The 16,926-nt window shown below is 36.5% G+C and overlaps 1 protein-coding gene across 1 annotated transcript; it reads left to right on the top strand.

The window, feature by feature from the left end:
• The first annotated feature begins 1,925 nt into the window (after positions 1 to 1,925).
• On the top strand, positions 1,926 to 2,614 carry LOC131301661 (tubulin alpha-2 chain-like). Its single transcript, XM_058328038.1, has 2 exons — positions 1,926 to 2,014; positions 2,117 to 2,614. The coding sequence occupies exons 1-2, from the start codon at positions 1,926 to 1,928 to the stop codon at positions 2,292 to 2,294; spliced, it is 267 nt and encodes an 88-aa protein (XP_058184021.1). The 3' UTR covers positions 2,295 to 2,614.
• The last annotated feature ends 14,312 nt before the right edge of the window (positions 2,615 to 16,926 follow it).

Raw genomic sequence — 16,926 nt, 5'->3', positions numbered from 1 at the left:
ATACATTTAATGCATTATGTAAGGCAAAAGAAACCGAGGACTATATAAACCTCTCTGGATATGCACTCGATGGAGGAAAAAAGAGAAGAGGAGGAGCCGAGGAGGAGGTAAGTGACAATGGTTTACAGTCATTTGGTGGATTTTGTTGCCTTTATGATGGGTGGTCCGTTTGTTTTCGATACGTTCGCGAAGGGTTTTTGCATCCCGGGGCGAGAAATGGCCGAGGTTCGCCGCGTTTCATCGAAGACGACGAAGAGTGATGGTGGTGCCCGTTACTTGAACCAATTGTAATTTGCTTTCACCTTAAAATTCAGAGTGTGTTGAGATCAATGATTTATTATTGGAAAGAAATACTGTATTGAAAGAGATATCATTGGAATTTGCTCAATTTTGTCCCCCATCTTTCCATTGTCTTCTTCTTGTTCTTTTTTTAACTTTCCTCATCCAATTCAATCCGAGGACACTGTTTGAATACAAAATCACTCAAAGATTGATAGCAACTAGCTAGCAAACTTTTGACAGGCCAAGCTCGTATTTCAAAATTTTGCCCTTGTTACATTGGTGGAATTTAGTCCCACCATTCTCTTTCAGGTTATTCATTTTGAATGCCCGCAATCTCAAGGATCGGGGATCATCTGATGAGCAAGTCAATATAGGGGTGTAGTGATCATCCGGACCGTTGATTTCCCTAATCAGTGGTTTAGATTCATTGTAAAATTTTACCGGTCAAAGTAGAATTAACAAACATATCTGAATTATTGATTGTCGAGATAAACAGCTCGGATTGCACACTATAGGGGTACTGTGATTGATTCGAATACAAGTAATTAATACGGGTAACCTCATTATTCATTTCAATCTTTGGATTATTAGTTCAGAAATTCTATTAATCCAAAAAACTTCTTCTTCTTCTTTTTTGAGAAAATTCATTACCGTGGATATGTAGTTTCTTAGGAAGGGCATGCGTTGGATGTGTGAATGGACTTGTAAAATAGGAAAAGTTACTAATAAAGATTTTTCACTTTCCTCAAAATGGGGCCCACATGCACTACGCGAGAATGATTCATACAGTGCTACCAACAGCTAATTAATAAAACAAAGATGCTAATTTATGGAGGCAAAACAAATGGCAAAAAAACTACCACAATAATAACATGAAGAAGCTAATTTAATTCCTTATTTATTTTATCTCTCATTCACCATAGATTAAACGTTTCCCGATCTTCTTCACCGCGTTTAGCTGTATCGATGTTATCAAGCCGTTCCCGTCCTTGTCGTTCCCAGCGTCGCGTAGTTCGAGTCCAGACGAGGTCGTAGTTCTTGGGCTAGAGGTAGTTGTTGGTATTGAATGGTGGGGTGTGGCTGTTATGGTGGTTGGGGATCCAATCCGTAGTCTTTATTGTGGTGGCAATGATGGTTGTGGTCCTAGTCGACGGTTTGTTCGACCGGGGTGTGTGAATATGTTGTTTCTTGTAGGTTTTTTTGGATTGTTGTTGTTTTTGGGATCTGTTGTTTCTCATTCCTTGTGGATGTCGTTCTCACTCCTTGTGGGTAGGGTTGTTTTTCCTTGTCTGATGAACTCTATGTGAGTTCTTCGAGACTTGTTGTAACTCTATGGCTCAGTATGTGGCTAAGAATTCTGTGTGAGAGAATACTTTCAATAAAAAATTTGTCTAGGGTCCATTATAGCATGTTTGTAACCCCTCTAGTCCATTTCTAAAGTTTATAACCCCTCTAGTCCACTAATTAGGTTTGGTAAGGTCTTTAGTCCACTGTTTTAAAAAAGAAATTAAACCAAGACTAAAATACCCTCTTATACAAACTGTTTTATAGAGAGAAACCCTACACCAAACACAAATCTGGAGCAGAGCAGAGCCTCTCTCTCTCTCTCTCTCTCTCTCTCTCGGCAACATCGTCCAGCGAATATGAGAGAGTGCATTTCGATCCACATCGGACAGGTCAGGATCCAGGTCGGAAACGCCTGCTGGGAGCTCTACTGCCTCAAACACGGCATTCAGGTAAAAAAAACTCAACTCCGTCAAACTTTCCGTTGTCTTTGACGCCATTCTGTTTGGATTTAACCGATTTGTGTTTTTTTGTTTTTGGTTGTTTTTTCACAACCTGATGGGCAAATGCTAAGCGACAAGACAGTGGGCGGCAGCGGCGATGTGTTCAACACCTTCTTCAGCAAGACCGACGCCGGGAAGCACGTACCTCGCGCCGTCTCTGTGGATCTGGAGCCCACCAGCATCGACGAGGTCAGGACCGGCGCCTACCGCAAGCTATTCCTGTAACATCCGTTAATTTTGGATTTAGTAATTTATTGGAAAAAAGAGGAAAAAGATAGTAGATGAGTCGGCAAATTATGCATGGTACTTGTATAGGTGGCAATATGTGAGTTCATGAAGAGAGCTTGGCGTATCCATAGGTCATGTGCTCGAGTCCTCCGTCAAAGAGTGTGGCGGAGCGAGCCACGACGTCCATATGTCTACTATTATATGTATTTGTTTTTTGTTTTTTTCCCGTAGATATACACATATAATATTATATGTGATTGTGTTGGCATAAAACATGTAACACCCCGAGTTTTTTAATAAATACATAAGGTTATATATGTGTTTTTCCTAGGGTTAGAAATCTGAAGTTTTTTGAATAAATATATAAGGTTATATTTGTGTTTTTCATCAATCACTTATTAATTTGGTCAGCGCAGCGGCCTCTCCGACTTGCTTCTGATATATTTAGAGTTTTTTGAATAAATATATAAGGTTATATATGTGCTTGTTCTAAGGCTAGACATATAAAGTTGGAATAGGTTGTGTTTTTTGTAAAAATATATAAGGTTATATGTGTGTTTTTCGAGTCACACAAAAAATATATTTTTGTGTGTTTTTGTTGTTATTTAATGTCATTTTTTTAAAACATTCTTAGTTAGAGAAAGATATAATAATATATAACGTTAAATGTTAAGTTTAGCAAGTTCAATTAAAAAAATCGAGAAAACTGAAAAAATACATTTTTTGTTACACATATAACATTATATGTGGCATGATGGCAGCGGCAACGGCAGTGGTGGCGGCCGCGGTGGCAATGGTGGTTGTGGCTTGATTGCAACAAAAAAGAAAAAAAATGGAAAAAATATATTTTCGTAATAGCCAAACAAGGCCCTTGTTTCTTAGATAGGGTATTTTTGTCATTAAAATTATTGGTGGACTTAGTGAATTATGAAACTTAGAAGTAGACTAAATGGATTTGGAAAGTGCTATAGTAGACTTATGAAAAATTCTCCCTGTGAAATGTTCTTTCCCTCTATTGTAATGTTTTCTTTTCTACAATGGAAATCTTCTAAACTTTGAAAAAAAAAAAACTGATTCCCGGACCAAGTGCGGCTCAAGCATTTTTTTTTTTGGCTCAGTAATGGAAATTTTATTAAGGGTAGGTTTGGATTAAAAAGTTGAGTGATCTATTTTTTTGTCCTTATTCAAATTTTATTTGCATTTGTTTGTTTTACATCAAACTTTTGTTATTTATTGATTAGTCTCGATGAAAGGAATCAGAAATGTAAAAAAATTTGATCGAAACTTATAATTTTTTGAATAAAAACAAAAATAAGTCAATAAGTCAGCTTTTTTTACTTATTCTTGTCTTTTTGAAAAAAAAATTATGAGTTTCAATCAAAAAAATTTACTTTTCCGATTCCTCTCGCCGAGACGAAACAATAAGTCACAAAAGTTTGACGCAAAACTAATAAATGCAATTTTTTTTAATTAAAAAAAACTACTGTTCCACTTTTAAAGCCAAATGAGACCTAAATTCGATACGGGTACAATGAGATGTGGATAAGGATTGACGATAGCGCAATATAACTTATATAAGAATGCCAACAAGAGGGGCCTCCAAATACTACGAAAACAAAAGCCGAAGCCACACCCCCAAGGAAACATCCAACAAGGCAGTTGGATGAAACAGTACAAAGATCGAAATCAGAAAATGATGTACGGAGGACTTAGAGTGTAAGGCTCAACCACTTACTTAGTCTACAATTGCCTAGATAAGTTGGTGTGTAGAGTTACTTTTCTACCATTTTTATAAAAAAATATTGTGGAATAACTACAAAACAAAACTATGATAATCATTGAATTACTAAATTGAATTTAATCTTTTCCTCAGCTTTCCAACTTCTTGTTTTTCCTGAGCTTTCCCCTAATCAAATCCGAATCATCTTAATTGAAACGTCCATTTAGTTTGTATACATTTTCTACGATAACAAGAGTGTCCAAGATCTCTCAATGAATAACCATTTCGCGAGTAACTCTTCAGTATTCTGGAATCCAATCCGTAACATCTTAATTGAATTGAAACGACCTATCAGTTTGCATATATTTTTTACAATAACAAGAGTGTCCATAATCTCTCATTTGAATAACCATTTTGTGAGTGATTTTTCAATGATTATGGAGCACCGCCACGTACTGCTCTAGGGGCCTCCACCACCGCACGTTCACATGGGGTTCATACACCATGTTTTGGGCTCCATGTAGATGTTTTGTGCATGTATGATTGATGCCCTTGAAGAACCACATGGCCGTCCTCAAAGAACAAGCACTATTTTTTTTCCTTTTACACAAGCCAAACTGATCATATCCCAAACAAAATTGCCCTCAGTACTCTTTTTTTTTTTTTTTAATGGCAAAAATAATAGTGATCTATAACTCGAAGAAGGGTTCATCGAATAAAAGGAAAAGGCCAAACCGCTACAGGCATTTCTCATCCAATCTTTTATTGGATGTTTTTTGTTCTGTCTTCGGGCTAGCTTTGGCCAAATCTCCTACAGCCCTTAAGTCAGGCCCGGAATTACCAAATTAGCCCCCAAGCAGCATGCACCCATACCATGCCCTAAAGGATAAAGTAGCCCCACAAATCCCCTAAATATGCCCCTAAACAGTTCCCAGAACAACACCAAACCAGCTCCTAAATGTATCATTGTCCATACCCTTGGCAAATACATAATCCAAACGAGAATAAATTATATCCACTGCTGGTGGAATACTTCACTTTTTTTACCACCGTTCATCTTGTAGGACCTCCAAAGTAGTATTATTAGACAAAAATCAACTTGATCGAATATCGATAGGTATGTCAAAATCTAAATTACATACAACGGTTTCATACATGAACCAAGCCGAACATGGACATCGGACCATATCAGGTATTAATATATAGCTTAATGCTGATCTCCTTCTTTACATGGCAAACCAATGTAAAACTAAAGAATGTCTACTGTTTTGTTTGCTTAAATGAAAATTCTTGTGATTACAAAATTCATGGCCTTGGATAAAGCAATAAGCTAATTAACGATAGTTGACTAGAGAAATAACGTATATATGACGGTTAGTTATAGTACTACTTACTTTGCTTAAATGGAAGTACCTGTAATTACGAACCGATGATCTTTGATACACAGAGAAAATCGAGTAAGGATAGTTAATTCGAATATTCGAGACAGCTAATTGTAGTAATATATCATAAGGGCAAAATAAACGTAATTAATTTCTGACGTACCAAAAATAAATAAATAAACGTAATCAGCCAGAGTAACAATGGAGTAAATATTATCGCATTCGGGGGCTATTTAAACTCTTGAAATCGTATCTTTTCTGCTAAGTCCCGAAGCCGGTTATCACAGGCTTGATCCAGATATCTTCTTGAGAAAGAGTACATAATCAAAATCTTCTTCTTCTTTCAATCAGAAATTTTCGAATTCCTCTATTTTTGTATCTTCTTTTTCTACCGGATCAGCTCATTTCATCGGGGTTTATTTTTTTCTTACTCTATTCCCACGTTAATGATGGTCTCATGGCTTTTTATTTTGGTTCCTCAACAAATTCGATATGACGGTAGAACGATTGTTGTCCATGGCATATCATCTAAAGTGAGTGAGACATGTTGATTTTATTTCCCCTGTTCAAAAAAAGAAAAAAAAAAGTGATTTAAGCCCCGTTCCGGAACGCGAAATAAGTACTTATTTTTTAAAAAGACAATTTCAAGCTCAAAAATGATGGGCTTATTGAAATTTAAAAATATGCATTATGGATCTTGTTTAAAAGATCTCATTGAGATCTTTAATACGGTGCAAAAAAATTAAAAAATTATTTTTCATTTACATTATTTTTGAGTTTGAAAATGTGAAATAAATACTTATTTTTTAAGAAGGTGTTCTGGAACGGGCTCTAAGTTTGCTTAACCTAGTGGGCCCTCTCTGTCTGCATAAGTTTGCTTCATTACAAAACAATTATAAAAGCAAATTTATTGAATGATTACAGCCTGACAGGTATGCATCCCCTGTTACAGGCCAAGTACAGCAATTTGGCTAGTTAATGCCTGACTTGGGGAAGAAAAAACCAAGTGCTATTTAATCCGTGACCTAATCTATTGAATTTCACGAAGAAAGAGCAGACCAAAAGATGGTTTACAGTAATTTTGTCCATCTCGTTGTCTCGATCATGGGCGGTCCGCTTTCGCTCAGTTTGTTCGTCAAAGATTTCTGCATTCCGGGCCGAGAAACGGTTGTTGCTCATGTTTCATCAACAAGTGATGGTGGTACCCATTTTTTTTAAGCAAATGTAATTGATTAAAGCAAATTGAAATAAAGAGATTGTGTAGCTCCAGCTTAAGTTTGCTATTGTTATGTCCTGTAGTTTGGTTATTTGATTATTTGTTGTCCTTGTGCTAGAATCTATTTAGAGATTATTTTCGTACTTAATAAGTTTGGATCTTGGTTTTAATAAAATGATTTTTACCAAAAAAAAAGGTCTGGATCTTCGGTTTATAAAGGTATGAACCTTACAAGTTAAAGTCTCCATGTAATGATCCCTCATGCGACACAAAATTGAATCGATCACAGATTTTTTTGACGATCCGCATAGTTTATTTTTTATGTCTCAATGAGTTTAATGTCTTTGCAGAGAGTCAATTCCATTGGATTATAAATCATCCCGACAACTCTGAGGATGCTCTAATAAAGTTAAAATTGATTTTGATTATTACATTGTGGATGCTCTAATAAAGTTTCATTACGAAGTTTGTGACTTCGCGACAACTCTGTGTTTTTTTTTTTTTTGATCCAAAAAAACGCCCAAAGGGCACTCTGTGTTATTCGATGTAAATGTTAGTATTACACATTGGAGAGATACTTTTTTTTACGAGTTCTCTATCTACTATACTACTATAATAAAATTCATAAAATTACTTAGCTCGAACTTTTAGTATCAAGTGCTAAAATAAATCACTTAAAGGTCAATCAACAAAAGCATGTTCTGTGTTTTGTAGTCGGTACAATTATTTATTTTGAATTTACCTTTGTTTTTTTGAATTCATTAAAAATATGTATAGGGTCCAATAATATATATATATATATATATATATATATATATATATATATATAAACTGCTCAAATCAAGTCCTTCCCAGTCTTTTTTTTTTTTGCCGATTCCTCGCGGGTACTCTTAAAATCACGTTCTGAACACATTGAGCGGCGGCTATATATATATATATATATATATATATATATATATATATATATATATATATATATATATATATATATATATATAAAGAGAGAGAGAGAGAGAGAGAGAGAGAGAGAGAGAGAAATCTTCAAGTAAAGACCTTAAAATGAGGACCTTATATGCAGACCTCCCCATTTCACGCCTTTTCCGATCGGATTTTGATGATCCGAGCCGCTCAATGTGTTTAGAACGTGATTTTAAGGGTACCCGCGAGGAATCGACAAAAAAAAAAAAGAACCTAAAGGGCTTGATTTGAGCAGTTTTTATTTGAACCGTTCGATAAAAAACAACACAAAAACTGCTTGGATGAAACCCTTCTCGGTTATTTTTTTTTGCTGATTCCTCGCGAGTACCCTTAAAATCACGTTCTGAACACATTGAGCGGCTCGGATCATCAAAATTCGATCAGGAAAGGAAGGTCCGCCTTTTATTAAAATAAGGTGGTACTTATAAGAAGAAGGGGATTCTATATATATATATATATATAGAGGAATTTTCAAGTGAGGGATCCCTCATTTTGTTAAAATGAGGGACTTTCATTTCCCGATCAAATTTTGAAAATCCGAACCGTTCAATGTGTGCAGAACGTAATTTTAAGGGTCCTCGCGAGAAATCAGCAAAAAAAATGACCGGGAAGGACGTCATCCGAGCAGTTTTTTTTGAATATATATATATATTGGAAGCTCACAACTACCTCCACCGCCACTCTTCTCCACCTCCTTCCGCCCTTCCTCGGCCGTCTCTCCGCTGGCGCCCTCCACCACACGGCCACATCATAAATCCTCCCCTCTCTCCTCAACCAACATTTCTTCTGAAATTGTTTGTACCCCAAAATGACCGTCCAACCACAACCACATTACGGGTATTTGGTAACAAAAGGGAGCAGCACAGGAATTTTTCCTATGCCAAGTAGCTGTGGCTATAGCAACTTGGTTTCCGGATATGTGGAGGTCGGAATGCAAAGATTGTGGTTTGATTGTCTCCCTGAAATCATGGTTTGGTAAACTGCATGCAAAACATGGCAGTAGTTGGTTACAAATATGGTGCATGATTTCAAGCTACAAATATGGTGCATGATTTCAAGCTCTACGGATGTTGTGCACCATGATCCTAAGAATTGGGTGATAACCGCCCACGGCCGTCTATAAAAGCAAGAAACGGAGAAGAGAAAACCCCTCCAACACAACTTCAAGCTCCTGCTTCAATTATCTTTCTTTTGGCACCGGCCACACCATATTTATTTTTCTGCACTTTCAATTTTGGCAACTTCGTATAGTTGCTTGTAATTTTTATTATTTCCGACAGAGGCGATCCCGAGCATTTCCATTTAAACGGCGTTTTTTACGTCTGCGCACCGCACTCTCTGCTTCTTGTACATCGCTTGAGAACATTATGAAGTCCTCTTTGTTGAGGCAAAAAAGAATCGTCAGTAGATTCCGCGCACAAGCCGAGACGTTTGTTTTGCCTTTTTGAGGGAAACAGAAACGTCTCCATTACATTCTCAACACAAGGCACCACTAGTGGTGCCAAAAGAAACACCCCCATTCCAATCACAACCAAAAACGGTGGTAACTGTCTTGAAATTTTACCGAAACTCGAAATCACTGTGAAAATTCCAGTCCCTATAGTTATGACACAGATCACAACAAACCCACCTCCCTATGACACAGATCACAACAAACCCACCTCCCAATCTCCTTGACACCCCATTATTCGCACACCGGACAATTGGTGTGCCGAAAACACATACAACCAGAGGAGATATAGAGTTCAACAAGAGGTAAGCTTTGGCTGTTCCGATAGGGGAAGAATAAGAAGATGGGAAAAAACCACTAACCAAATCCGTATAGATTTTAGGACTTAACCCCATGTAGCTAGTGGTCAACCCCACAGCGGTGTGGTGGTCGAAGGGGAAGTTGCTTATAGTTATCATGTAACAGACGGTTTTAATCCAACAAATGCTGTTTTCAGACAAACTTGTTCTATATTTGGAACTATATCTATAGATAAAAATTAATTATATCCATTTTGAATAATATGATTAAAAAAATAATATTTTCGCACAGATTCAAACAGATTGAAAATTAGAATATTTAATTTTTTTTTAGACTGTTTTGTTTGGAAACAATATTTGTTGGATCAACACCGTCTGTTACATGATACTATAAACAACTTCCCCTTTGACCGCCACATGGCCGTGGGGTTGACCACTAGTTACATGGGGTTAAGTGTTGAAATTTATATGGATTTGGTGAGTGTTTTTTTCCCATCTTCTTCTTCTTCCCCTGTCGGAACAGCCAAAGCTTACCTCTTGTTGAACTCTGCATCTCCTCTGTTTGTATGCGTCTTCAGCGCACCAATCGCACGGTGTGCGAACAATGGGGGGTCTAGGACATTGGGAGGTGGGTTTGTTGTGATGTTTGTCATAACTAAAGGGATGGAATTTTTACAGTGATTTCGAGTTTTCGATAAATTTCAAGACGGTTACCACCGTTTGTGGTTGTGATTGGAATGGGGGTGTTTCTTTTGGCACCACTGTTGCCTTTGGTTGAGAAATGTAATGGAGATCTTCTTAAATTCGATCACCCATTCTTTGCTTTTGGTCTATTGTTCGTCTGGAAGAAGAAATGATAAAATGAAAACTTGACTCTTGTGATAGCAAATATGTACAAGAATTCTCTAATTTTAGGACCTCGCGCCAAAATGCCTCTTTCTTTCTTTCTTTCTTTCTTTTTTGTCTGTTTTAAGCGGCATAGAAAACTTCACGCAGAATGAAGTAAGAGTTTACAGCAACAAGGGATGTGGCAAGATTGTGAGGTTGTTGTTCCACCAGTACTCGCCCAGCATGCCGTGGTCGACAGCGGATTCCATTTCAGTTTGAGAAGAAAATCTTCATTTACTTTGACGACATTTCCGACCAACACAGCCAGGTGGAAGAGCTCTACGAAGACTAGAGCCTGAGCCCCGACGTAAGCGAGTCACTGTCCAGCTCGTTTTCCTCTTCTCCCGTCGCCGCTACCTGTCCGATTTTTGCCAGTTACTACTTTCCGCCGCCAACGGTGTTCTTCAAGTATAAAGGAAACATAAAATTATTTTGTCCAGGCTGCCACAATTATTCCAGGCTGCCACAATTATTTCATCGGCAATATTTCTCAAGTTCACAAATTGCTCGATTTCATCAGCATTAAAGACAAAGTTCGGCCAGATGTCCTACCACAAAATTTCCTCAAGTTTGATTTTTATTCTGTTCAATCAGATTTATGTAGGAGTAATAATGTTGTGCTTGCTTAGCAGAAAAAAATAATGTTCAATTTGATTTTGATTACTTTTTTTGTTTTTTTTTTTAATTTTTGTTTGTGTGTGTATTTTTTATGAGAACTGTGTATTGTTCATGAGAACTATCTATAAGAATTATATATTTTCTATAAGAACTGTGTATTTTCCAGGAGGACGAAAAAAATCAGATTGATGTTAGTTTGGACGTTGCAGTTCGTACCAAATTGGTCCAATTGATGACGTCTGGCCTCAATCTGATTTTTTCCTTCCAGTTTAGCTAACAGACATTATCAATTGGACCAACTTGGTACAAAAACCAAACTTGAAGGTCAAAAGAGTTGCAATTGATACTTGGAAGACGAAAATGAGACTCAGGTGAAATTAGGAAAACCATTTCTATAAATTTCCCTTAAATACCTAGACACCCTTCGAAGCATACCTATTTGTCTCGCTCACCCCCTCTAAGAATTTCCCCTAGAGAAAGACCTCCTTATGCAATGATTCTACTAATCTGCTTGGGCGTATGCATCTAGTCGTGGTCTTGCGTAGAGTAAGTTTGATGCTGATATGGCTACTGATGCCTTGGAGTTTTGTTTGGGGTTAATTGGTTCTTCTTAATTCCTCTGTTTTTCCTTCTTTCTTTTCATTCATCTTTTCGCTGGATGTATTTTCCCTTTGGTCTCATCTTTTGTCTCATCATGATGTTTTGACTATGAGGCTTGTGGGTGGTTTGTTCTCGATGAACCATTTGTTGAATTTTCTAATAAATTTTGTAGTAGCTGATCAAAATAAAAATAAAAATTCTTTTATTCTCCAGTTTGTACAAGCCAAATGTGGTATATTAGGATTCATGCTATTATTCGATCAAAAGACTCTTTTTTTCGTGGATGATTTACATGTTGGACTCTACAAATCCACGGGTATTGTATCATTAGAATGAGATTCATGGTAAACTCCACTAGCCTCTCAAGTTTCCTCAAGTTCATTTCAAGGATTTGAAAGAAGCCGTGTCCACAGGGAGCGACCTAATTCATGTGATTAGTATTTCCAACCAACCCAACAAACACCTTCACTAGCTACCAACAACCCCCAAAAAAGCCTCATCTTCTTGTCACTCTCTCATCACCAAATCCAAGTGGATTGTATCTACGTACGTTTGCAAGATGTAGTAAGTAAACAGTCTTCAACCCTCATTTTTGGGGATTAAAAAAAAAAAAAAGGAAAATCAAAGGTTAGAAGTACAAGGGGCAAGCAGAAGAAGAAGATAAATGAGTACTATAGATCTTTCTTTTTATTTGATATAAAGGGTAAAGTTACTTACCATAAACTCTCGGGGGAAAGAAAATTAAGGTTTAATTTTCCTCTACCTTGCTCTATTTAGAAAAGAAATCATATCTGCATATCCATCTATACTGTACTGAGTATGTTAGTCCACATGACGCCCTCTCTTTTTGGTAGAGAAAATAAAAAATAAAATTGCATCACTCAGCTACGTACACCTCTCCTATCCATTCCCCAACCTACTTCCTCCAACCTCATTTTTTACCTTTTTCTTCTTGTCCAAAAACAAAGACAGTTGACCACCATTTGAATTTATTGATAAGGTGTTTTCACTAGAAAAAAATACTAAAAACTTAACGCATTTTATCATCTCGTTTTCATTAACAAAAAATCTCAACATTTTACCATCTCATTTCCATTAACAAAAAAATTGTCAACAAAAACTCTTTTTGCTATAATAACTTTACTCACAAATCCATCAACAACTTATTTACTACCGAAAACAATTTGGCATTTCTTAACAACTTTATTCTCTATGGTTGATCATTTGCTCATTTATTGCCTGGTCGTACCATGTGGCTACATACAAATCGCCCGCGGCAGTACCGCCCAAAGCGACCGAAACCGTGTTGTAGAAGATTTTCTCAAAAACAACCGTCAAATGAGACCGCTTCTCTGGAGGGGCTTCTACGCTGCAGAAGCAGTGTTTGAGGATCTCCGTAAGTGGATCGACTCGCAGTGGACAGAAAGACGACAGCGATTTCTTCAACCAGAACTTTATACTGAATTATTCAACCTTTCATTTATGAAAAGTTTCTACTTTAAGCTAGTTTTTGGGATATTTTGGGAACCTTTTGGTCCTTTGTAGGGCTGATTTGTAAGCCATATAAATAGCTTTTTATGCCATATTTAGCCATTATGTACACTTGAAGCTTTAAGACTTTTCTTTTCCTAGCAAGAACTCCATAGCTTTGTTTCAAGTTTTTCTAGTCATTTCCTTCAAAAACTACTCAAGATATTAGTTGTTTATTAATTTGTCAAGTGTTAAAGTTGTAGCTACGGTTTGGATTCTCCTTAATACCTAGTTTATTTCAGTTTTTATCGGTTAAGTAACATGTCTCATTTTTTGTGCTTTGCCTTGTTCTTTAACTATGGTTGAGTAGTCTTCTAGGCTTGGTCATGGGGTGATCTCTCTTCCATAGCTTAGTTGTTTTAATGGTTTTTCTATGACTTGATCATGGTTTTAGTAAGGAAATGGCTTAATCTCTAATTTCCAGCCAAATCAAAGGGCTAATACTTTCTTTGACCGTGTGTTGCCCGGAGTTTTAACTTTTGTTTTGCACACGGGGCCTGGGACTTTTAACGCTCCCAACATTTGAGTTAAATGTCTTCTAAACGAGATTAAGTCATTTCCGAGCTAATACCATGATTATGCTCAGCTTTTAACGTTGAGTGCTTCGGGTTAAGATTGTCTACGTCTTGGCTTGGAGTTATTAGAAAGAAACGGTTAAAATGGCTAAGTCATCGGACGATTTGAGTCCCTAGACCTTGCCACTTGTTTTATCTAAGTTCAAACTTCATTTCTAGTCTTTTTATCATAGTTTTTCACTTTCTAAAGCAAAACTGACCGTTGGCTATCTTAAACGCCGAAAACCTCACATAAAACCTACAATCCGAACAAGCTAAATTTGATCTCCCTGTGGTACGATCTTTAACTTACTGAGTTACTCTGCAAACGACTAAAAGCCCTATGCTTCGAGCTATCACATCCGGGAGTGCATCTTTCCTTCGTAATCATCCGGCTTTCTTGGAGTACCCTCGTGAGGTGCGCGCAGAAGCGCCAAAAGCAAGCCTACAAATTATTCTACGTGGTTGAAACCTCATAAGCAACGGTGCACCATACCTATTTTAGCTTAATTGGACATGTCATTGACCTCGGATTTGACCCTAGCCACTATTTTCCAACGTGTAGAATCCATTTTTGACCTCTAATTTTATAGATTCTTGTTTAAAATTTTTGCTCTCTAATTTTTTAGATTCTGTGTAATTGTGAAAAATTGATAAGTTAAAGTAGAGAAGTGGATTTTGAGGATTAATTTGGTCCAAAATCAGCTGAGGCTGATGCATATGCTTTAACTAACTAATTGCATTTGCTAGTCCCCTGAAGGAGGTGTTGTGCCCCAATTCGTGGGCTTTTCTTGAAAAAAATTTAAAGGTTAGTGTTATTTTATATATATGGAAAATTAATTTTCAAACTCCCATTTTGTTTTTTAGTGGTGAAAGTGTGGATATAAAAAAAGGAAAATGTGAATCAATTTTTATAAATGTAAGTTACAAAAATGTCTTTACATGTAGATTATACTTGACAAAAAAACATACTCTAAAACGTAGAATAGAGGATCCTCTCTGTGAGGATCGTGTGAGGATTTTCATCTAAATTGTCCATCTCAGCAATTAATGATCCGGATATATTTGTTATCTTTGACCGGCAAAAGTTAACTATTACCGGTCTAAGATAACAAACATATCTGGACTATTATATTGACTGTCGAAATGAACGATCCAGAACCTAAAAAAATTCTCACTGAATCTTCACAGAGTAAATTTTCATAGAAGATCCGGATCCTAGAATAGAAGGATATTTTTGTAACTTTATGGTACACAAACAAAATGAACTACTTAAATATCTTTTTCTGCCAGAGATCATAAAGAAAAGGTTTACAGTTCCTACTAAATTCTGCTTTGCTTCTCTCTTTTATATATCTCATTTTACGTCCCAGTCAAATCAAACCAAGCCTTTATGACATGAATCCAAACGTCCAAGCCGATTATTTAAATTCTTCGACTGAAACTTGAATATATATATATATATATATATATATATATACGGAACGATTCAAGGAACACCCAAAAAAAAATCCTAAATCTCAATCTCATAGTACCCGATAAAATTTTTATGATCCGAACCGTTCAATGTATGCAGAATGTGATTTTAATGGTGCCCGCGAGAAATTAGCAAAAAAAATGACCGGAAAATGCTTGATTTGAGTAGTTTTTATTTGAACCGTTTAATAAAAAACTGTTTGAAACTGTTCGGATCAAGCCCTTCTCGGTCACTTTTTTTGCCGATTTCTCGCGGGTACCCTTAAAATCACGTTCTGATCACATTGAGCGGCTCGAATCATAAAAATTTAATCGGGAACTATGAGGTGTTTTTTTAGGTGTTTTTTCGGGTGTCCCCAGAACCTATATATATATATATGTATAGAGTCAGTCTCTCATAAGGTCCACCTCATTTTAATAAAATGCGGACCTCCCTTTTCTGATCAAATTTCGATGATCTGAGTCACTCAATGTGTTCAGAACGTGATTTTAAGGGTTATCGGAAGAAATCAGCAAAAAAAAAGACCGGGAAGAGCTTCATCCGACCAAATTTTTTTTATTTTTTATTGAACAGTTCAAATAAAAACTGCTCAAATCAAGCCCTTCCGGTCTTTTTTTTTGCCGATTACTCTCATATAACCTTAAAATCACATTCTGAACACATTGAGCCGCTCAGATCATCGAAATTCGATCGGAAAATAATAGAAATGAGAAGGTTTGCATTTAACTAAAACGACAACCCCTTACGAGAGACTGACTGGTGTATATATATATACACACATACATAACAAATCTAGATTGTTTAAGTTCGAAACTATTGTCTTCCCATTGAACAACACATGAGATTCCCTATCAAAATTTATATATATTTTAAAAAGATGATGTGTTTCTTGGAGGTCCTACACTGTAGATCAATAAAAGTTCGGATTTAATTTGAACCGTCGGCTTTAAAATAGATGGTCGAATCGACCGCCATATAGTTCTATAGTGCGGACTACAGTACAGGATTTCCAAATTCCCCACGATATCAAGGGCGGTTCACAGCCTTCACTTTTATAGAGGAAAATACCCTAATTAAGTGTTCACTTTTTAAACTCATGAGGTAATTTCTCTCAATTATTTATCAGACTCTTTTGAAACTTATTTTGATGGTTGAAATTTTTGAATCACTACATGTGGGGCACATTTTTAGGTCCCATACGAATAATCAAAATTGTTCATTAACTAGCGGATGTCCATGCCTAAAAGGCACAGTTCGAAGAATTCGGTATTCGATATGGTTTCGAGTGTCGTAAGTAAAAGTGTGAGCAAACTATCTAGCCGTACCTAAAGGCCCGATGCAACTTGATATTGAGTTTTTAACAATTGAATTGTTCAAACCAATTAGAAGACATTTGTGAATCCTAATCATCAATTGTCCATGATAAACACAATTTTCAGCAATTAAACTCTACATATCCAAGCATAGGATTTTCTGTTGCCCGGTCTTACCTAAATTAATTGTCCTTACTATATACTAGCCTCACAAACAAACCTGAATCATCCCAAAAGCTGTTTTATGACATCCATGTTCTATGACATGCCAACCAAATCAAAACATTGATGGTTGCAATATTCTTAGTAGTTTCTCCCAGCCGAAGAAACCATTATCGCAATTAAATCTAATTAATATGATGATATCAAGTTCACAATCAACAATTACCTATAGGGGTTTCTATGATAACCTCATATTATCTATGGAATTCTTATTTTGTTATGGATTTTGTAAAGAATCGGAGAGAGAGAGATTTGGATTCTTCAGCCCAATAAATCAGCTTTTGCAAAGACATGGTTTTGAATTCTCTCAAAGATGGTCCGCCCAAAAAATCAACCGTTGGATTCAAAGAACTACTTTAGACCTTAGATTTATGAATGTACA

Source organism: Rhododendron vialii, chromosome 9a, assembly GCF_030253575.1.
Source record: "Rhododendron vialii isolate Sample 1 chromosome 9a, ASM3025357v1".
In the NCBI taxonomy this organism is placed as follows: Eukaryota; Viridiplantae; Streptophyta; class Magnoliopsida; order Ericales; family Ericaceae; genus Rhododendron; species Rhododendron vialii.
The sequence above is the reverse complement of the archived record's forward strand: the minus strand, read 5'-3'. Positions and strand labels throughout refer to the sequence as shown.

Bases quoted from the DNA above. Each gene is read 5' to 3' on its own strand.
- LOC131301661 (XM_058328038.1), top strand. From the start codon at position 1,926: ATGAGAGAGTGCATTTCGATCCACATCGGACAGGTCAGGATCCAGGTC. The intron at 2,015-2,116 runs TCAGGTAAAAAA...GGTTGTTTTTTC, and splicing joins TACTGCCTCAAACACGGCAT to ACAACCTGATGGGCAAATGC.